Source organism: Rhamphochromis sp. 'chilingali' (genome assembly GCF_963969265.1).
Source record: "Rhamphochromis sp. 'chilingali' genome assembly, chromosome: 1".
Classification (NCBI taxonomy): Eukaryota; Metazoa; Chordata; class Actinopteri; order Cichliformes; family Cichlidae; genus Rhamphochromis; species Rhamphochromis sp. 'chilingali'.
Genome location: NC_137929.1, coordinates 46,326,597 through 46,350,420, shown reverse-complemented (window position 1 = coordinate 46,350,420; position 23,824 = coordinate 46,326,597). Strand labels below are relative to the sequence as shown.

The 23,824-nt window shown below is 41.1% G+C and overlaps 1 protein-coding gene and 2 long non-coding RNA genes across 3 annotated transcripts; 1 reads left to right on the top strand and 2 right to left on the bottom strand.

Annotated features, from left to right (window-relative positions):
* The first annotated feature begins 1,913 nt into the window (after window positions 1-1,913).
* On the top strand, window positions 1,914-4,703 carry LOC308406087. Its single transcript, XR_013973446.1, has 2 exons — window positions 1,914-2,413; window positions 4,149-4,703. It is a non-coding gene; the product is annotated as an uncharacterized lncRNA (long non-coding RNA).
* Window position 4,704: 1 nt separating this feature from the next.
* On the bottom strand, window positions 4,705-5,757 carry LOC308406084. Its single transcript, XR_013973445.1, has 2 exons — window positions 5,292-5,757; window positions 4,705-5,137 (listed from the first exon to the last, which is right to left on the bottom strand). It is a non-coding gene; the product is annotated as an uncharacterized lncRNA (long non-coding RNA).
* Window positions 5,758-10,488: 4,731 nt separating this feature from the next.
* On the bottom strand, window positions 10,489-18,663 carry LOC308404154 (histone H1-like). Its single transcript, XM_080894052.1, has 2 exons — window positions 17,912-18,663; window positions 10,489-17,851 (listed from the first exon to the last, which is right to left on the bottom strand). The coding sequence occupies exon 2, from the start codon at window positions 15,706-15,708 to the stop codon at window positions 15,295-15,297; it is 414 nt and encodes a 137-aa protein (XP_080750178.1). The 5' UTR covers window positions 15,709-17,851; window positions 17,912-18,663; the 3' UTR covers window positions 10,489-15,294.
* Window positions 18,664-23,824: the final 5,161 nt, after the last annotated feature.

Here is a 23,824-nt window from a genome sequence, read left to right as displayed (position 1 = left end):
ATTTCTTAATTGTAAATGGCACCAAATTGTATTCAAAATTGAGCCACACTTATGGAGCTCCACAGTTCTTTTCCTGGTGTTTTGGTTGACATCTCTTGATGTTCCCATGTCACAGAAACAGGCTCTGTGTTTTGCCTTATATGCATCCACAGCTGTGCCACTAATTTACTCACATGGACTCTACTAACCTGTCAGAAGCTTCTTCAGCTCAGAATGGAATCGTCTGGAGTTTTCTTATTAATTAACAATAAACTTAGTGTACATGTACTCCTACATTTGATGAAAGTGATGATAAATAGACAGCTCTGTCTCTCTTTATTCTGACATTTAACTCATTCAAAAGATGTTTCAATATTTATCTAAAACAAAAGTTTACTCTAAATTGATGTTGTACAGTAAAAATGTTTTATGTTTTCCCCCTAAAGTGTAAATATCTGGTTACAAATGTGAATATCCTGCTGCGTACTGAAATCCCTCTTGTTTTGCATAGAAATATACTGAACAACATACAAAGCATAATATATAAAATAACATTTACCTGAGTTTTTTCTTTGAAAGAAGCCTCTAATGTCCATTCTTATATTTCAGTACATAACTGAAACCGATTTAGTCGGGGAGGGTAAGAACTGAAAATATGAAATAAACACACATGTAAGCTAAGACTCTCTAAAGAAACAGCATTGTTGTTGTTCGGCTTTTCATTTCGCCATTTGTTGATTCACTTGAAGAGCAAGTAACGTAATATTGGTCAAGTGATCAGTTTGATATCAATCTTTCGTGATACACCGTCATATTTACATTATTTGTACAGTAAGAATGATTTGCTTTGGTACCTGCTCAAACTTAAGCTCTCCTTAGTATGGCTGGCTCCGTTTCTCCAACAGTGCACTCACAGGCAGCAGCTGCCCCGCCCCCTCGCTCAGTCGCTTAGTGCCTGAGCTCGGATCATACCAATATCAGGGGGGATTCACGCACAGTCGTAAATTCCCACAGTGCACTATGTGCTTCGAATATTGTGTGTAGTAGTGATGGTAAATTTGATTCTTTTTACTGAATCGAGTTTTAATGAGTCACTCACCAAAGTGAATCGCCTGTTTTGAGTCATTTGATTCACTGAGTCAGTTGACCAGAGAGTGCAAAAAAATTTACATTTTCACCCAAACTTAATTTGTTTCTCTTTTCATGTAAATCCCACTGCTAAGATGAATGATTCTAAAAAAAACCACAAAAAAAACCCAACTATTTTATAGAGCAAAAAAAGAGCAAAAACATTTCTAAAATTAAGCAATTTCCTATCAAAATTGCTTAATAAACATTTATTTTTGTTTATTTTTATTTTATTAGTATTTTCCTTAAATGTGTTAAATATATATTTTCTCATCTAAATGTCGACTGAGCTGTGAGCCAGGGGGCGGTAATGCGCCTTAACATTGGTTGCCAACCAAGAAGAAGAAGAAGGAGCTGCGAGCCAGGAGGGAGGGGGTGAGTGAGTGATTCGTTCGCTCGTTCTATGATTCAGGACATACGGTGGCTGGGAAGTGCAAATCGCAACAAATTAAAAAACCGCAACAAATCAAAAACAAACCACAACAAATTACAAAAAGCCCACAACAAAATACAAAAAGCCCACAACAAAATACAAAAAGCCCACAACAAAATACAAAAAGCCCACAACAAATTACAAAAAGCCCACAACAAAATACAAAAAGCCCACAACAAATTACAAAAAGCCCACAACAAAATACAAAAAGCCCACAACAAAATACAAAAAGCCCACAACAAATTACAAAAAGCCCACAACAAAATACAAAAAGCCCACAACAAATTACAAAAAGCCCACAACAAAATACAAAAAGCCCACAACAAAATAAAAAAAGCCCACAACAAATTACAAAAAGCCCACAACAAAATACAAAAAGCCCACAACAAATTACAAAAAGCCCACAACAAAATACAAAAAGCCCACAACAAAATACAAAAAGCCCACAACAAAATACAAAAAGCCCACAACAAATTAAAAATCCTTGACGGAAAGGGATTGTCTGAAATACCGGAAGTGACACAAGCGTGATGTCACGAGAGGGGGCGTGGTCAGGGTTTCTGGTTGAGGCGCCACATTTCTGGGCCGAACAAAGCGCTAGCGAAAGAGCGAAAGTACACGGATAACACCAGCTATGGTTCGTACTTGCTGTGCGGTCGGTTGTAAAGTTAGATCGCACGACCGGCAAGGGAATAAGGTTGAAAATGGTTTATCTTTTCATTCTTTCCCCACCTGGAAGCAACATGAGGCAGCTCATGTATCGGATGTTACCAAACCAAGGCGTCTAGTCTGGATAGCAGCTGTGAGACGAGCTGATATCCAGTTCTCTTCCATCTCCAAATATCTGTTGGTGCTCCAGACATTTTCATTCCTGTAAGTTATAGATATGTTCATATCACTCTTTATCCGGTCTTTAAGTCTGACGTCACTAGCATGGGCTCAAACTCTGCTGCAGGTCCATAAATCACAGGATCACTGTGGCATCACTGAGAGTTGAAAAACTGTCTAAAGTCTTTCATCTGTAATAAAATGATCAGCGTTCTGCTCTACCATGTGTAACAATTGAGTTTAACATCCAGGCATCCATGAAAACGAAACGGAATATATGACATTTAACAGAGTTAGAAATTAGCAGGAAGTTAGCTCGCTAGCTTCCATCTAAATGAGGGATTTTGGAAACAAATTCAAACGTACAGCTCTGCTATCACTTCCAACATAAATGAAGACAGAAAACTAAACAGCAGTGACGTTTGTAGGGTTACTGTGAGTAAAATGCGTTTGATTTCCTCCCGAACATTCAAATTAGTGCAATCATAAATTCATTCATGAGGTGCAAATTAGAGTGAGAACACGTGGAGGCTCTGGCTACGTTCACACTGCACACGAAAACGCATCAAATCCGACTTTTTTGACCGTATGCGACCCATATCCAATCATGGTATGACGGTGTAAAAACAGCACAAATCCGATATTTTCAAATCCGATCTGGGTCACTTTCGTATGTGGTACTTAATCCGATACATATCTGATGTTTTAGAAAGCAACTGCTGTTTGAATGGTCATGTCGCATTAAATCCGTCTTTTATTTCACTGACACAAAACATATGCCAATTATCAGCGCTGGAGAAGACATTGAGAACACATGAGCGCTTCGTGTGCATCCCGTGCAGATGTTAGTGAAACTGTTGGGAAGACAACGTGAACATTTTATTTGTACTGTATAATCTGCAGATTCTGACAGAAATCTGCAACTATCCTTTGAAGCACCGCTCCTCTCTAAAACAACAATAAGGATCATTATTAGGCCATATGTAAATAACAAAATAACTTAAAGCAAAATTGGACAACGTAAAGTCTGAAACAAGTCTTTATATTAAGGGCCATCAGTCAAACAATACTGTTTGGTCTAAACAGAGCGCGTTGTGTGTGACGTCTTCTTTTGCGCATGCGGGCCACTTTGAGGGTTCACAAAGGACTGCGTTTGCTGTCACATTTTATTTGTAGTGTGAACAAGCAGACACAAAATCAGATTTAAATAAAATAAAAAAAATCGGAATTGAGCATTAAGACCTGCAGTGTGAACGTAGCCATAGTGAGTTCAGTGCATTGATGTGACATTGTCCTGAAGGATTTAGTTATTCTCAATGGTTAAAGAAATTGCAATTATTTATTCATATTTATTATAAATAATCCTAATTATATATCTTGCTTCCATGTTTGTGTCCTGTGTCACAAAAAATAATTTTTTTACTATAATACATTGATTAATGACCTGCAGAATCTCCTTATCATATTACGTGTCCATAATTGTCACCTAAAGTCAAACTTTATGCTTTCTCCATCTTGAAAGTGATGACATCCTTGCATTACATACTTTAGGTTCATTTTCTGAAGGCAGGTTTCTGAAAGAGAACAGGCAGATTTGGAATATAACATGCAGCGTTCTATAGATGGATACATAAAAAAATGGAAAATTACATGTATGTGCTAACTTTCTAAATACTTTGTTACATTTATGATAAAATGGATTTGAAAGTAGATAAAACAAATTTATGTCGGCCTTGGCTCATTAGAGTCCTTGTCTTTAAATTAACTTTGTATGTTTCAGGTACTGCACTCTCAAAGACTGAATGAACCAGCATTGGGTCATTGTGAGCATCACAGGGAAGGTTGAAGCCGCCCACTGCACCTGTATGGCCGGAGTCCTGGAGACCTGCATCCATGGCGCTGCTCTTCTGTTTAATGTAGAAGCAACAGTGCAGATCTGTGGCACAAGGACTGTTACAGATGAACCTGCATACTGGGGTTTTCTGGGTAATATGACCAAGATACAGCCAGAGGTTGGCCATAAGATAGACTTCTCCTCTTCAGCTGCCCAAAAACTGCTCTCAATCAAAACATAAACAGACCATCTGTATTGACAGGTAAAAGGAGCCGTCCTCAAAACAGAAAAATCCCACCTGCTACTGTGGAGGAGTTGTCACTGCTATTGGAATCTTTGCTGGAACACAGTAAAGCTGTGGGTTGTGGGAATGACCCATAATGTTTTATATAAGGGTCTAGATTTATGCCTGAAGTGCACTGCCGTGTAAATAATTTGCATTTACTGAATATGTACTGACTGAGTACCACTGTTCAAAAGTTGAATAAAGAAACAAACTAAGTTTTGCTCTTTTTTTTTTATTAAAACCACCTTACAGAACATCACATCAGTTACAATGTAGAATCCATGTCATAGTTTATAAAGGACAAAATGTTTACACAAAATCATGACAGCATTTACACGATATCACCCACTACTAACGTTACTTTATTTACTATCAATTACTTCAATTTATGTTCTGAAAAATTACCGCTATTTATACAGCACAAGACTAAAGAATATTTAACAGGAGCAAGTTTCATTTTCCCCTGGTTTTACTACCACACTGTTCACCAAAACGGCAGCAAACCTTCACCATCTTATCCAGAAGGGTCACCTCTTCACCCTCACATGGAAGAAGTAATCTGATTGGCATGGTGGTATGTTTGAAGCAGGTCCCTTGTGTAGCGCTGGAACCCAGTCACGATGTTTCATCCATTTCATGGGCTGGTTTGCTGCAATAATGCCAAATAATTAGTAACTCTATAAATAGAAGGTAGTTCTGCAAAATCACTCAGTAGGATGTTTTTTTCTAATTTTCTATGACCTCAGAGTGCATCGAAAATAAAACTAATAGGCTATAAAGATATGAACATATTTAGAACTTACCGGAATGAAAATGTCTGGAGCACCAACAGATATTTGGAGATGGAAGAGAACTGGATATCAGCTCGTCTCACAGCTGCTATCCAGACTAGACGCCTTGGTTTGGTAACATCCGATACATGAGCTGCCTCATGTTGCTTCCAGGTGGGGAAAGAATGAAAAGATAAACCATTTTCAACCTTATTCCCTTGCCGGTCGTGCGATCTAACTTTACAACCGACCGCACAGCAAGTACGAACCATAGCTGGTGTTATCCGTGTACTTTCGCTCTTTCGCTAGCGCTTTGTTCGGCCCAGAAATGTGGCGCCTCAACCAGAAACCCTGACCACGCCCCCTCTCGTGACATCACGCTTGTGTCACTTCCGGTATTTCAGACAATCCCTTTCCGTCAAGGATTTTTAATTTGTTGTGGGCTTTTTGTATTTTGTTGTGGGCTTTTTGTATTTTGTTGTGGGCTTTTTGTATTTTGTTGTGGGCTTTTTGTAATTTGTTGTGGGCTTTTTTTATTTTGTTGTGGGCTTTTTGTAATTTGTTGTGGGCTTTTTGTAATTTGTTGTGGGCTTTTTGTATTTTGTTGTGGGCTTTTTGTAATTTGTTGTGGGCTTTTTGTATTTTGTTGTGGGCTTTTTGTATTTTGTTGTGGGCTTTTTGTATTTTGTTGTGGGCTTTTTGTATTTTGTTGTGGGCTTTTTGTAATTTGTTGTGGGCTTTTTGTAATTTGTTGTGAGCTTTTTGTAATTTGTTGTGGGCTTTTTTTATTTTGTTGTGGGCTTTTTGTATTTTGTTGTGGGCTTTTTGTAATTTGTTGTGGGCTTTTTGTATTTTGTTGTGGGCTTTTTGTAATTTGTTGTGGGCTTTTTGTATTTTGTTGTGGGCTTTTTGTATTTTGTTGTGGGCTTTTTGTAATTTGTTGTGGGCTTTTTGTATTTTGTTGTGGGCTTTTTGTAATTTGTTGCGGTTTTTTAATTTGTTGCGATTTGCACTTCCCAGCCACCGTAAGGACAGGAGGGAGGGGGTGAGCGAGTCCTGAGTGATTCGCTTAAGCTTACGATTCAGCACAGGAGGGAGGGGGTTACTGAGTTCTGAGTGATTTGCTTAGGCTTACGATTCAACACAGGAAGGGAGGGGGTGAGTAGCTCAAATGTGTTGTTAGCATGTTAGCAGAGCGATGCTACTCTGAACCGAGGAGTTATTTTCTTGATGTGAACTTCTACTCAGGGTTTTTTCTTCCAGTTCAGAGCAGAAATGCTTTTGTTAAGAAACTGGCTGTTGTTTCCCCCCCCCCCGCAATTTTAATTATAAGCTAGATATATTTCTACTAATGGAATTAGTTTGCTAACAGCAACAGGGATGAGTCAGTGAGTCAGTTGGGCTTGTGAATCATGATTCACGAGTCAGTAAAGTGATTCTCGAGTATTGAACGATTCGTTCACGAATCGAACATCACTAGTGTGTGTGTATTTTTGTCCTAGATTGTCTGACGCAGCAGTTAGGGGGCAAACTCTATGTCCAAGTTTGTCTTTGCACAAGCAGTGCAGAAATGGCTCCGATACGCCCCAGATCGTTTGGGTGGTGCAGGACGCACATCATGCATCCCCATCCCAGAGTAAAAAATTACAAACTTCTGTGAAACATATAAATGTAAATCGGAAACTGTCTTTTAATAAAGTATTTAGCAAACGAAACATACCTATTGACCTTTTTTGTTTATTATTTATTGCGGATCATCTATACGGATGTGGCGGTTAACTGAACCGTGTTTCCCCAGGTAAATAGCTACTTCTTCATCGAGGTCGCTGTTAGTTAGCCCTTTTATGATTACTGCGTTTGGGATTTTAATTGCCTCTTTAAGTACTACGTCCATTTTGTCAAACTAGGTTTTGATTGTTTCTTATCGTTGTAATACTTAATAAGATGAGTTTCATGCAGTTTCAAATCAAATCAAATCACTTTTATTGTCACATCACATGTGCAGGCACACTGGCACAGCACATGCGAGTGAAATTCTTGTGTGCGAGCCCCACAAGCAACAGAGATGTGCAAACACAACAACACAAACGGGCAAAATACAAGAATGGCCAACCTGAAACTAATAAATATATGTACAATATATAATAGTGTATGCATTTCTGGATGTGTATACTAAATATTTTCCTACGTGTGTGTGTGTGTGTGTGTGTGTGTGTGTGTGTGTGTGTGTGTCTGTATACACATTTTTACAAATTAAATAGTAAAAAAAAATAAAATAAAAAAATAAAATAAAAATAATAATAATAATAATAATAAAATATATAAAATATACAGAGTTGAATATGTGCAAAACAAGTGGCATTTATATACAGTGTGGAGTGCATAATGTTGAAGTTCCAGTAGTGAAGCTGAGGTGTCTATGACGTGTTCAGCAGTCTGATGGCCTGATGGAATAAGCTGTCTCTCAGTCTGCTGGTACGGGACCGGATGCTGCAGAACCTCCTTCCTGATGGAAGCAGTCTGAACAGTTTATGGCTGGGGTGACTGGAGTCCTTGATGATCCTCCCCGCTTTCCTCAGGCACCGCTTCCTGTAGATGTCTTGGAGGGAGGGAAGCTCACCTCCAATTATCCGTTCAGAGCACTGCACTACTCGCTGGAGAGCTTTGCAGTTGTAGGCGGTGCTGTTGCCATACCAGGTGGTGATGCATCCAGTGAGGATGCTCTCAATGGCACAGTGATAGAAGGTCCTGAGGATGCGGGGGCTCATGCCGAATCTTTTCAGTCTCCTGAGAAAGAAGAGGCGCTGCTGCGCCTTCTTCACTGTTTTGTTTGTGTGTACTGACCACGTAAGATCCTCAGCCAGATGTACTCCAAGGAACCGGAAGCCACTCACTCTCTCCACAGCAGCGCCGTTGATGGTGATGGGGGTGTGTACTTCTCTGCACCTCCGGAAGTCCACTATCAACTCCTTTGTCTTTGCGACGTTGAGGGTGAGATGGTTGTCTTGACACCAGTGGGTCAGGGCGCTGACCTCCTCCCTGTAAGCCATCTCATCACCGTTGGTGATAAGACCCACCACTGTAGTGTCGTCCGCAAACTTCACAATGATGTTGGAGCTGTTAGTGGCTGTGCAGTCGTAGGTGTAGAGTGAGTACAGGAGAGGGCTCAGTACACACCCCTGTGGAGCACCAGTGTTCAGTGTGATGGGGGATGAGGTGATGCTGCCCAGTCTGACCACCTGGCGTCTGTCAGACAGGAAGCTAAGGATCCAGCTGCAGAGGGAGCTGCTCAGTCCTAGATCCTGCAGTTTCCTGTCCAGCTTCGAGGGAACGATGGTATTGAATGCTGAGCTGTAATCTACAAACAGCATTCTCACATACGTGTCTCTCTTCTCCAGGTGTGACAGGGCAGTGTGTAGTGTCAGGGCTATGGCATCATCAGTGGACCTGTTGTGGCGGTATGCAAACTGTAGAGGGTCCAGTGAGTCGGGTAGTGCAGAGCAGATGAAGTCCCTGACCAGCTTCTCAAAGCATTTGCTTACGATGGGGGTCAGGGCTACAGGTCGCCAGTCGTTCAATGAGGAGATGGTGGAGGATTTCACAATAACTCCTGGCTGGCTCGCCAACTTGTAACACTGATGTGCGTGTTTCGAATACTCCCAGATCAAAAAAAAGAGTATGTCACCCAAATTTGACACCAAAGAGCTCAAAGATTTGGCCCAGTAGGTTCGGCTATGTACAGGAGAGGCGAACTGAATGAGACTCAGACAACCGCGAGTTTTGAAAAATAACCGGAATTGTATTTTTCTTCTCAATTAGAAACAACAGGACATTATGACAAACATACAAAACATTTACAAATGAAATTATTCCCTTTCGGTACCAGTACTCTCTTAATAATACCTTTTGGCAAAATCACAGTAATCACTCGATGGGAAAGAAATCTTACCTGGGTGCACCCTTTCTAGAAGTACAGTTCACATCCAACAATGAACCACAATTTCAATCATCAGCATATAAATGTTAACACTTATTTGCATTTTCACAGACTTCGTTTACTGGAGGGCTATTTCCGACCGCTCACACTCACTTTTGTCCACATTCATGGAATGTACAGAGTCCGTAAAACGTGTCCTTAAAACCACCCGCCCGTGAGTCCAGGGGGATGTGTGTGAAGAAGGGGGACTACGAGTACAAAATGGCGTGGTGTGTTTCTGTTTTGTTGCATCTGGCCTACCACACTCTGATGTGCAGGACAGAACAAAGTCATTTGATCCTTCAACGGGGTTGGCTCGCCATCAATTTCAGGATCCGTTGGAATGCACCAAGAAGATACAAACCAAAGAAACAAAAAAAACCAAAACCAAACAAAAAAAACCCCTGACCGATCTCAGAATTAGAAAGACTAGATATATTTCTACTAATGGAATTAGTTTGCTAACAGCAACAGGGATGAGTCAGTGAGTCAGTTGGGCTTGTGAATCATGATTCACGAGTCAGTAAAGTGATTCTCGAGTATTGAACGATTCGTTCACGAATCGAACATCACTAGTGTGTGTGTATTTTTGTCCTAGATTGTCTGACGCAGCAGTTAGGGGCAAACTCTATGTCCAAGTTTGTCTTTGCACAAGCAGTGCAGAAATGGCTCCGATACGCCCCAGATCGTTTGGGTGGTGCAGGACGCACATCATGCATCCCCATCCCAGAGTAAAAAATTACAAACTTCTGTGAAACATATAAATGTAAATCGGAAACTGTCTTTTAATAAAGTATTTAGCAAACGAAACATGCCTATTGACCTTTTTTTGTTTATTTTTTTTCTGTTACATCACATGCAATGCTTTCTTATTTTAGGATATTAATATTGACATGATACATTGTGAGACATTTGTTTGTTTTTTATAAAGGGTGTCCAATTTGAGGAATAAGTACAATGTGTGTTTAGGTGGTTTAAGTATTGATGGAAACATACTGTAGTTTAGTATTGGTTAAAATACCTATGAAGAAAGGTAGATTTCCAATCATGATTTAACTGTTGTTTTAATAAAAGGCAACTGTGCGAAAGAGGTGGAAAATCAACACCATAGCTCAACAGTGTTTCAATATCAGAATCTGACATTGTTTCAATATCAACAGTATTAGAAAACTGTTAGGTTTGTAGCATAAACCTATTCGCTGGAACGTTAAGACAATATAATTACACTGCTAAGCAAGACACAAATAGGCAAAGTTCTTCATGTTACTCGTGCACGGGAGAGAACCGGACAACCGCTTGACTCCAGTTGGTCTCGTCCGTCCTCCTGTAACACTGCCCTTTTATTGAGGTTACATGAATATGCATAGGTTCATTAACATACGACGTCTACATACAAACAAAGAGTACCTTGCCTGTGTGTGTGTGTGTGTGTGTGTGTGTGTGTGTGTGTGTGTGTGTGTGTTGCTGATCAAAGGGTTAAACATCCTTGGTCAGGAAGAGGGTAGCCTCCCCCTCACCCTAGATGGTTCATCCTAGATAACACGGTGAGGAAGTCCTGCAGTTCATCTAAACAAAGAGCACTTAGACTAGAACAGACGCAACTACGTTAATCCTACCATAAAACAATAAGACACGGTATGACCTCTCATGCTCCCAAAGTGCTGTCTAATACACACAAAGTTTGCAGACTATCAAGGATCAAAACCTCTACCAATCTACAACTAATTACAAAACTCTAAGCATATATAAGTAAATATTTCTAAGCATAAATGACAATCAACAATACAAATCTAACATTTCCCCCCTTTTTGACCTTTATGCTTAAAAAGTTCCCAGGTATGAATACCTCATGTCTGACAGTTTCAATGCAAACCTTTTTATACTCAGCATATGTCAAATCACCCTAAATTACTGAAAAGGTACACAGTTTAATAAATGTATTAGCAGTTACCCCATTCATTGAGCTCATCTCATGGCAAACTACATCTTACGAGCAACCAAAGAAATTGTTAATTTAATAGTGAAACTAAAAAAGTAACATTTTCAAAAACATCTCAGCTTGGTGGTGCTTCCTCCGGGTGTGCACATCACATGTCTCTCTGCAGAGTGGTTTAAGCTCTGCAGGGCGTCATGAATGTCTCTTCCAGTTGTTTCCATCACTGTCCATAGGACCAGAGTCCAAATGTATGTAGAATAGACATTCAAACATACCAGTTGGTTTTGTTGTTCGTCAACATGGGTCTCAGCTATTTCCAAGCTGCAGACCTCTCAGCACTCTAGTTTTATGGCCTCTTACCAGCCCCCATCACCTGACTTCAGACCTTCGTCTTGTGAGGGGGATATTTATGACTCCTTAATTGTCCACGCTCTGCAGAGAAACACCTCTGTGGAAAGGGTGCAGGGTTCAGTTGTCTTACTGCTGTTATGATCCCAGCAGCCTTCAGAGTGTCATCGTATGCACAGTATAGTGGCACAGCATTAGGTGATGTTCATAGGAAACTGCTGTCATCACCACCATAGCTTCTGGTTCCTGTGCTTTCATAGAATCATGATGTCATCCCCGAACTCCTTCTGCGCTGTCGATGGAGCTTGGCACGCTCCCCTCATCCCACGAGTTTTCATGTTCCAACGCTGCTGAAGGTTTAAGGCAGAGCACGTCGTACACCTTAGTTGTCTTCCTCAGCGTCAATATTGAATCTTTCATTTTATTTAAAATCTCCTGGAAGCTCAGTAGCACAGCTCTCTGTGTGATGTCTGCTGTGCTGAAGATGATCTCTGATCCTCCTGAAGCCTCTCTCCTGGCCTCAGCTCCCATCTTGTGGACGATCCTCTCCTCTATTTTGCAGGCAGTTTCATGGTCCTTGCTGTGGCTCCAAGGTCTGATCTCATGATGGGCCCCAACCAGCTTGACCTTTGACCTCAACCACTGCCTGGCTGTCGGCTATGCCTGGAATGGTTCACGCTTCTCACTGGGCCTCTGAAGATTTCTCAGGAGATTACTGCTGCACCTGTATTTCCTTGCTAAGAAGAAAAACTTCTATTTGGAGAGCATGTCAACAATCATCAAACCACATTCTTTAGTTCAGTGAACTTCACTTATAGGCCATCAAAGCCTCATCTGAACATGGATGCACCACTTGCATAGGTTTAATATTTGTAAATAAAACGGCTAATCACACAAATCACTGCAACAATAATAGTAAACATTGTTTAATGTTAATCCTTGCACTCCACCTCTTGACGCATGGACATTCCCATGCGTCAACTCACCAAACCTGGATCCCTGTCTTAAAGAAAAAGATCAGCTAGATCATGTCCCAGGCAACATCAGGGCATCTCCTCTGGAGTAGCTCCGTAACCCTGCAATAAAAGATGTTAGCGTGTGTTGCATATTAAGTTTGCTTAACACCTGGCTCTCCCAGGAGCCTGCATACACACCATCACGGCCTGGAAAGCAAAATCTGGAAGTGAAATCAAACTTCATACCTGTAAACAATTGTATCATAAGAGTAATAAGCATTCAACATCAGCAAGACAAGTGTCATGTGCAGGTTTTCTCAAATCAGTAACTACAACTATTACCCTAATTCACCTCAGACATGGATTATCCCATGTACTCTGTTAACATTAATGTAATCAGTGACTTCTCTTAAGCAAAGTCACTCCACTCATATATTATTATTATGGGTTCAAAAGTGGCCAGCAAATGAGCCCATAATAAACTATTCCATAAATACCGTAATCTCTTATTTGTTTTACCCATGTCACTTGTCCGCTTCAGCTGAATCTACTACAGCATTCTCAAAGAAACAAACATTAGCAATACACATTGACTGTGGTCAGACGGAGGTCAGACACAGGTCAACGGATTCTAGAGGTGCCATAAAACACCATTAAGTTAACACTCGCTGTGGAAACAGTAACACTGGTCTCATCACAGTATGTCTCAAACTATATTAATTTCTCCATCAACATATGCCTGTAACTACAGTTTTCTTCACACATAAACCCAGAAATCTCGTAGTAGAGAAACATTAGCCAGTATTCCTATAAATCACATGATCAAACACATGAAGAACCGTAATGCTGTAAAAACGAAAATGCAAATGTTAGCGCTTGCGCAGGCGTATGCATACTTTGTCACAGATATCTCTGTGAGCACACAAGCTAGTGAATGACGCACACATAGTAAATTCACAGACACAGAAAATGGCATTTAAAATGTTAAATCATCATGCAACCTCGAGTGTTGCTGTCATCTTTCTGCTCCTGTAAAGGGAAGCACACACAGACTCATCTGCACCCCTGCCAGGCGGGGGTCAACTTCACACAGTCGTGTTACATCAGTAAAGTCTTGTCAGCTTTTGTCAGCTTTTACCAGTCAGTCAGTTTGTTTTCCTTTCACTCACTCATTCATGCATTCATTCTTTCTTTCTTTGCTGATAGTGGAACCTATCGTCGCATTTAGTTTCCACTCTCAGCAAAATGACGTCATTTCAAAAAGAAAAAGAAGAACTTTAGTTTGGATTACATCGCTGAATCCTTTTGGACTGGGACTGTCATTTAATAATTGTCCCAAATAAGTGACTTTCTCCAGAGTCCATTTAAATGTGGAGAACTCACTTGGCACAATTTTCTCGACGACGTGTAGCGCTTTTAATTCCCGACGTGCAGATCTGCTTAAAGAACAGAGATTATCAAACAAAACTTTCAGTGCACTGTGAAAGTATCAAAATAAAAAGGCCTCGTTAAGTCATGACACAAGCTCCTCATCTCAGGAGGGTAAATCATACCATTAGCATGGTTCATCATACCATCATACTAATTGGCAGGCTCAACTTCACAACAAAAGAAAAATCATCAGCTAGATTCACTCCAAATCAACCATCAGCTGCACAACACACAACATAATCCTAATGTCTTATTAGCTATGAGTTTAATTACCAGGTCTGTGCTCTTCACTCATTTAGGCCACAGATCTATTTTATTCAATTTTCCTTTTCCCTTCATCATAAAACATGTGACATGCTGTCATGCACTTCACAAAACAGTCTGTTCTGACGTATTCAGAGTTGTGTATCTAAATACAGGATTCACTCGCACATCAAAGCAGGAAACTCAGTGTTTTAGAGTCTCTACTCAACACACAACAACTCCAACACATCTCATTCACTCATACTAGAATTCAGTCACCTTTCATTAATCTAAAACCAATCAACTAATTTGCATATCAGCTATTAACCCACTAAGTTGACAGGACGACAGAAAAGCATGTTCAAAATAGTATCACAAAAGACAATTTCCCTCATACAGTAAATTACATGTGCTGCCTCAATCAAGCAGGAAGCTTCTCCCAATTTACCATTTTAACAACTAAATTTATTGTCTGATCACTGGTTGGTCAAACCAGGATCTTTTTTCTCACAAAAGTTAAATTGTTGTCCTGCAACTTGGAGAGTCAATTTTTTTTCTTTAGGATAAATTCAGCATTTGATAACAAGTGTCTGCTAAATTGACACTATTGTAACACTGATGAAAGATAACAAGCTAATTTTCATTACATGTGTTTGTGTTATTAGGCAGGTCTAATGCATGTCTGTGGAGCTGCATCTCCAGCAGAGCATGTTCTTAAAGCTGCCTTTCCTACACACTTCTCTGCTATTATTTAATCATTTCTTAACTAATGTGCTATGAGTCTTCATGAGTCATTTTGTGTTTGGAATTGTTAGTAGGGTTAATGCATGTTCTGCTTGTGTGTGTGTGATTTTGTATATGTTTCTATTTTCGCAATGTTTCAGACTCCGTCTCAATTTTCCAACTTAAGCAGTCAGTTTTCTTTTCCCCAGGTTTGCTAACCCAAATTTTGATTTCCCACATTAAATAATTCCTATGTGTTCTCACCTAGTCTTCTCACTCTGTTGTCCTCTCCCACTTCAACAGTCCAACAGCCGGCAGTTCTCCTTCAGCTTTGTCCTGTGTCCCACTGTCTCTTCTTGCCATTTTACTCCACAGGTGGCAAATGTCAAACTCCAACTGTTCAGTTCTCCTCAAACGTTTTCTTCACATGCACAGTGAAGTCACAGCCACTCTCACTATTGTCCTCTGATGCGGTTGACTTCGTGCTAGTGGCTGAAGTGCTGCTGCTGCTGCCTTCCTGGGCGACTTCTTAGCAGCTGCTGCCGGTTTCTTGGCTTTGGCCGCGGCGGGCGTCTTAGCTTTGGTCTCAGTAACCCTGTTCATCTTGAAGGATCCGGAGGCCCCGGTGCCCTTGGTCTGCACCAGAGTGCCCTTCGCCACCAGACTCTTGATGGCGGTCTTGACACGGGCCTTGTTCTTGTCCACATCGTAGCCTCCGGCAGCCAGAGCCTTCTTGAGGGCGGCCACGGACAGGCCGTTGCGCTCCTTGGAAGCGGCCACGGCTTTCACAATCAGCTCGCCCACGCTGAGGCTGACCTTCTTGGGCTTGGAAGTCATCGTCTTCTTCTTCTTGGCCTGAACCTCGGCGCAGGGCGCAGGGCGTGTTTATGATGGAGCCTTTCCCACCACAGCGCTGGCACGTTGAACGCATCATGAAGGGTCCATTTCTTTCATGTCGCTAGCCAGCATGCTAGCTGCATGTGGCTTGCCCGAGTCACTCAGTCCTTTTTGAGCATTTCAACATGCTGCCACCGCCATCTTGCTCGCCCCTCCGTGGAATTCATCCAATCAGACAGGAAGATGGGTTTGCTTTCTTCTGCTGCTGTTTATCCACATTGCTGCTGCTTTGCTGGGACTTTTTGTGCTCAGGACTTGCTGCTGTCTCTTTATCATGGAGCTGCATTCCTTATCTTCAGGGAGGAGTGAGCTCGCTTGTGAGGTTGAGAAACACATGGCACTGTAAATAAGTCAGCCAGAAACTTGGCCTGCATGTTTCCAATGATGTTAAACTATAACTTTCTTCCGACCGCTGCATGTGGAAAATTGATTCAGGTCTGCTTTTCACCTGAAAGTGACAACTAAGACATTTCATTATTATCATCACTGCTTAATCAACACATATCTCTCTCTCTCTCTCGCTCTGTGTTTTTGTGAACAGTCCTTTCTTAAAAGCAGAAAATGAAATTATAGTTGTTTTTTTTTGGTTGATCAACACAAAACCTTTTTCCTATGATTATTTTTTTCTACAATATAAATTCTCCCTCTTATTCACTCTTTTTTTTTATTTTTTTTATTTACAATAGCTGGTGACCTGCAAAATCACCGCTGTCACTCACAATCAAAGGCAATTACTCTTGCACAGTGCACAAAAACACTGTGATGTCAGACACATTCACACTCACTTTGTCATCTGCAAAAATAAATCACATGGCTGATGATATGTGCCATGGTGATCCGTAAATATGATCACCAGTTTATTTAACTTTTCTTCAACCCAACAAACAAATAATCAAAAACATGATGCTGATGTTATGAACACTCTACACACAAGTCAAGATGCAGGAAAACTGCTCATGGAAACGTTGCACACTCCAGTTATCACAGTTATCATAGCGCTGTTTCCCTCTCTTAGAGTAGTTCTCAGACAGCTCTCGATCTGATAATGTGTAGCCTGCTCATCAGCTCAGAAGAAAAAAAAAAAACTGCAACGCAACATCACACAGTAGTTGCTCTGCCCACAGCGGCAAAGTCTTACACTTTCATATTCAACTCAGCTTCTCCATCATGTACTTTTAGATGTTTCATACAGGGTTGAGCATATTAGTTGTTTTCACAGATGTGCTCTATATCTCAACAATGGCTCATAATAAGACGAAAGTCTTCCACACAGGTCAAGTGCCTCTATGCACTTCATTAGTTTAAATATTTACCTATATCACTTCACCTCACATGTCATCGTACTGAATTTAAGCAATCACAAGCGTAATGTAGATGACTTTTAACAACTATCCACCTCAATTACGTCTATGGTCTGGCACACAGGCTGAAGAGTTAACGTTTTGTGTCAGCAAGGGGTGGGGGGACAGCCACCCACCAGAGCATAGCTGCTGATGTGGGCTGGCCTTCTCCACACGCTCTTCAAGGCTGGTGTGTTTTCTGAAAACTTCTAACATTTTAATCTCTTCCATTTTTAAGCCTGCGATTAACCGCACGGCTCAGGTCCGCGTGAAACCCGCGTGACCGCGCTCGCGTGAACCCGCGCAGCTGTGGAGCCGTCGCTCTCTCTCTTTTTTACATAAATACTTTGTGCTGCCAGGAGCAAAGTCCAGCACAAACGTCTGTCTCCCTCCGACTCACTCTTGGTTGCTTAGAAACCCATGATAACAACAACAGTCGGTGTCACAGACCACATGTTCTGCTCCGCACACACTCACACACAACAACAACAACGATGACAACAATGACAACGACAACAAAAACAACACAAAATAGGCCTATCGTCCAGCACAGTCTGGACCCCGCGGAACTTCTCAACGCCCCACAAAGCGGCGGAGAACTCACCTCTAGCCACACAAAGTAGCGAGGAACCTCTTGCTCCACAAAGTAGCAAGGAACCCGGGTATCGCTACACAAAGTAGCGAACTTCTCAACGCCTCACACAGTGGCGGAGACTGCACAACGACACGGTTATAGAGTCGGCCTCTTCTCAACGCCTCACACAGTGGCGGAGACTGCACAACGACACGGTTATAGAGTCGGCCTCTTTAAACTTACTTGGCGTTGCTTAGAGTGTAATATCAGCCCGAATCCCGCCGACCGTCATTCATCGAGGAGAAAAGACAGACCGCGAATCCACAGGAACTTCCTGGCTGACGTCAGTCTTTCAGCGTGCCTCTCCCCCCCTCGGTGAATGCGATTCCAGGGCTCCGGCTCTCGAAGGACCAATTAATGTTAGGTTTGTAGCATAAACCTATTCGCTGGAACGTTAAGACAATATAATTACACTGCTAAGCAAGACACAAATAGGCAAAGTTCTTCATGTTACTCGTGCACGGGAGAGAACCGGACAACCGCTTGACTCCAGTTGGTCTCGTCCGTCCTCCTGTAACACTGCCCTTTTATTGAGGTTACATGAATATGCATAGGTTCATTAACATACGACGTCTACATACAAACAAAGAGTACCTTGCCTGTGTGTGTGTGTGTGTGTGTGTGTGTGTGTGTGTGTGTTGCTGATCAAAGGGTTAAACATCCTTGGTCAGGAAGAGGGTAGCCTCCCCCTCACCCTAGATGGTTCATCCTAGATAACACGGTGAGGAAGTCCTGCAGTTCATCTAAACAAAGAGCACTTAGACTAGAACAGACGCAACTACGTTAATCCTACCATAAAACAATAAGACACGGTATGACCTCTCATGCTCCCAAAGTGCTGTCTAATACACACAAAGTTTGCAGACTATCAAGGATCAAAACCTCTACCAATCTACAACTAATTACAAAACTCTAAGCATATATAAGTAAATATTTCTAAGCATAAATGACAATCAACAATACAAATCTAACAAAAACATAACGTTGAATCAATGTCAGGTTTCAACATTGATTCAACATCAAAACCTGACGTTGTTTCAACGTTAAAAAAGGGTGCAAGAGTGACGTTAGGTCAACGTCACACTTCAACGTTGATTCAATGACATCGCCTGATATTGACTCAACATAGTTTCAATGTTTCCTTGCTATCTGGGTCACCACTCCGCAGTCTTCCCCCCCAGCCCACATCATAATGCCCTGCCCAGCTTCCGGCACCTTTCGTCACTCCGGCAGAACACACAAACCGACACAGCTTTGCGATCTCTCCAGCATGCAGAGTCTGATGTCGAGGCCTTCCCTATCCGGTCGTTAAGTCTGACGTCACTAGTCGTGTCTGGGCCTAAACTCCGCTGCAGGTCCATATAGCAAACGATCACTATGGCATTACTGAGAGTTGAAAAACTGTCTAAAGTCTTTCATCTTTAATAAAATGCTCAGTGTAACACTGATGTGCGTGTTTCGAATACTCCCAGATCAAAAAAAAGAGTATGTCACCCAAATTTGACACCAAAGAGCTCAAAGATTTGGCCCAGTGGGTTCGGCTACGTACAGGAGAGGCGAACTGAATGAGACTCAGACAACCGCGAGTTTTGAAAAATAACCGGAATTGTATTTTTCTTCTCAATTAGAAACAACAGGACATTATGACAAACATACAAAACATTTACAAATGAAATTATTCCCTTTCGGTACCAGTACTCTCTTAATAATACCTTTTGGCAAAATCACAGTAATCACTCGATGGGAAAGAAATCTTACCTGGGTGCACCCTTTCTAGAAGTACAGTTCACATCCAACAATGAACCACAATTTCAATCATCAGCATATAAATGTTAACACTTATTTGCATTTTCACAGACTTCGTTTACAAATAGCAACAGTTAATCAGCTGGAGGGCTATTTCCGACCGCTCACACTCACTTTTGTCCACATTCATGGAATGTACAGAGTCCGTAAAACGTGTCCTTAAAACCACCCGCCCATGAGTCCAGGGGGATGTGTGTGAAGAAGGGGGACTACGAGTACAAAATGGCGTGGTGTGTTTCTGTTTTGTTGCATCTGGCCTACCACACTCTGATGTGCAGGACAGAACAAAGTCATTTGATCCTTCAACAGGGTTGGCTCGCCATCAATTTCAGGATCCGTTGGAATGCACCAGGAAGATACAAACCAAAGAAACAAAAAACCCTAAAACCAAACTAAAAAAACCTGACCGATCTCAGAATTAGAAAGACGGAGCAGCGCGAGATGGCGCACGACCGATGAAATGGCGTCGTCTCTAACTCCCGACCTTTCTCGACTCGTCTCAGTAAATCGCCGTGTCTCGTTTCCTCACTAGCTTGCTCATGGAAGGTTCGCGAGCGAGAGAGAGAGAGAGAAGAGAAAAATCTGTGTCCTCCTAGGCAGGGGCGGCAGGCGGAGCCTGTACCACGTTTCAGCAGCTCATTGGCCTAGAGTAACACGTGTCTAAACCAGAACAGTTTACTCCTTAACTGCTGCACCTATGATTTATTCATTACAAATGAAGTGTGGTGCTTAGATTAATGATTCTTTTCTTATTCTGGTATATTCTAGTTAAGCCATACTCAAATATGGGTTACATCAGTGTTCTGCTCTACCAGGTGTAACAATTGCGTTTAACATCCAGGCATCCATGAAAACGGAATTTATGACATTTCACGGAGTTAGAAGTTAGCAGGAAGTTAGCTCGCTAGCTTCTATCTAAATACAATATAGCATGTCCTGACTGCGGGGTTTTGGAAACAAATTAAAACGTACAGCTCTGTTATCATTTCCAACATAAATGAAGACAGAAAACTAAACAGCAGTGACGTTTGTAGGGTTACTGAAGTTTGGCTAGCTGGTATATAATGATGTGCTACGTGACCGCTAGAGACACAGCTATGTTATCATAATATAAACAAGCTAACTTTTTTCCACTCGATAAAAGTTAATGTGAGTGTTCTCGGTGGTCAGGAACAAATGTAATCGCATGGCAGGATGCTGTAAAGAGACCAAACTTCAGCCAGGAGAACAACTGAGATAATCCATCCACAATACGAGGTTAGTCATTCATATACTGCTGCATGGGCTGGGCTGTAGTTACATCCTAAGGATTTAAAAACTGAGCTTAAATAAATGATTAGCGGTAATAAAAGCCAAGGGAAGTCAACAGTGATCACTGACTGTTTTAGGAGCTTTTTGAGATTAAATAGAAGAAAATACATAACATTAAACATGTTAACAACACAAAAGCCATATTAAACGCAGACTACTTTAGACCCGGAAGTAGGATTCATCACGTTATCACTTAACGACCGGATAGATGGTATGCTTTTAAAATTGTTTTAAAGCTGAATCACAATGTCATTGTACTCTTGTCTTCAAAACACCAATTTATACTCCTGAATATCATCTTGTGATTTTTTTTCTGTAGATTCCAGAGACTCTGTGAGGCCACTATTACAAGGCAAGTTCGAAAATCTTGGATTTTCAGATTTTACATGGTATAAATTGTAAATGGCCTATATTTGTACAGCGCTTTAACTAGTCCCTAAGGACCCCAAAGCGCTTTACACATTCAGTCATCCACCCATTCACACAAATTCACACACTGGTGATGGCAAGCTACATATACAAATATCAAATATATGTGACAGGCAAAAACTAGCAAACACTTTTAGCAGTTAGAACAACTTATACTTGAATGCAGAATGTTACACCATCACTTATGGATATATTAGTTTTTCGCCTCTCACTGCTTAAGCCATTAATCTTTCTAGAATTGTTCTTTGAAACAGATGCGACCTCACAAAAGATTTTAACTATGCTGTCAGACCTGACCAGAGCAATTAACAAACTCCATAAGGAGGTCAGTGCCATCCGCCATCCCTGCTGCAATGAATCAGTAGATGCTGGGGTACTGCCTCTGGATTTGCCCTTGCACAACATTGAGGAGCTAAACAATGCAGAGACAGCTCTTCAATCACAAGAGGCAAATAAGGCAAAGGTAAGTATATAAAGGTTATGTACACTTTGTAACTATAAAGTGTAATAGCTGTCAGATGTGATTTAAATACATAACGACGGCATGTTGATTATACACACAAGCACTTGCATACACATTTAAGACATAAGACAAGCTAATTCCATCTCTTAAAATATGTCTATAGGTGAGACGCTTTGCCTTGATTGGAGGGACCACACTGAAGGTGCGAGTCCGCCGTGTAATGGCTTATGCCATTACAAACGAGCTGGCTTCGGTACTCAACTGGGCAGGGTAAAAAACCAAGGACCTTACCAAGCAAAAAAGGGCATTTAAAGATACAGCGCTGTGCAGATGCATATTTGGTAAGTTTTACCTTTTGTTGTAGTTTTATGAGCCTAAAGTGAATAAAGGGATCAATTGATCTGCTGGGTGTGTTTCATATTTCCTATGTCCAGGTTTTGCTATATTACGTTGTCTTTCTTAATAACAAGACTTTCATGTCCGGTTAATCTGGAGATGGAGTCTTTGGTCTTCAGCTTGTTTAGTCCTCGGGTTGTACAGTTTGTACAGCCCGAGGACCCCATGTTTATTTTGTTTTCAAATGCGGCAGTCTGAAGATTTACGCCTGGTGACTTTCATGTTTATCAGCCTAGGAGTTTACATACTTTCTCCCCGCTGAAGAGTTAACAAGAGCTTATTCATGTGCTCTAATTCACTTTTTTTGTTTGTTTGTGTGTGTGTGTGTGTGTGTGTGTGTGTGTGTGTGTGTGTGTGTGTGTGTGTGTGTGTGTGTGTGTGTGTATTTTTGTCCTTAATGGCCTGACGCAGCAGTTAGGGGCAAACTCTATGTCCGAGTTTGTCTTTGCACAAGCAGTGCAGAAATGGCTCCGATATGCCCCAGATTGTATGGGTGGCGCAGGACGCACATCATGCATCCCCATCCCAGAGTAAAAATTACAAACTTATGTGAAACATAGAAATGTAAATCGGAAACTGTCTTTTAATAAAGTATTTAGCAAACGAAACATGTCTAGTTTTTTTTCTCTGTTACATCACATGCAATGCTTTCTTATTTTAGGATATTAATATTGACATTTAGGGTGTCCAATTTGAGGAATAAGTACAATTATGTGTTTAGGTGGTTTAAGTATTGATGGAAACATGCAGTAGTTTAGTATTGGTTAAAATACCTATGAAGAAAGGTAGATTTCCAGTCATGATTTAACTGTTGTTTTAATAAAAGGCAACTGTGCGAAAGAGGTGGAAAATCAACACCATAGCTCAACAGTGTTTCAATGTCAACAGTCAGAATCTGACATTGTTTCAATGTCAACAGTATTAGAAAATATAATGTTGAATCAATGTCAGGTTTCAACACTGATTCAATATCAAAACCTGACGTTGTTTCAATATTAAAAAAGGGTTCAAGAGTGACGTTAGGTTAACGTCACACCTCAACGTTGATTCAATGACATCGCCTGATATTGACTAAACATTGTTTCAATGTTTCCTTGCTATCTGGTATATATAGGTGCTGTCCATTTCTTCTGATCATCCTTGAGATGGTTCTACACCTTCATTTCAGTCCAGCTGTATTTGATTATAACCAACTGGTGTGGTTTTCCATAATTTTCTGCCGCCCATTCGCGGGGAGTAAGGGTGCCCTCCGTTTGCGAGGTGCACTTGCTGCTTGCGGCACAGAGAAGAGAGGGCGGGGCGGGGGGGGGATTCTCTGGCTGGCTGGAGCAGTATCTAATAACCAACTCGCAAAATAAAACAAAATAAAATCAAACCAACAAACATGAAAACACCAGACATTGTGATACAGACTTATAATTTGCACCAATGTTTTTTCGAAATTCTATAAAGTGAGCGTGAGAGCCCTTGGTGTGCCTGCTTGCTGCTATGCTGAAGTCAAATTAAACTTTATTGTCATCTCCGCGATATACAGTACAGTATATAGAGAGGCGACTGCAAGTAAACAAACAATAAATATGATAGGAGTACGAAAATACATATATACTTTAGGACTAGTGGTAAAGGGATTAATAGCAATTTAAAATTTTACAGTTTGATCATTTAAAGTCTCACACA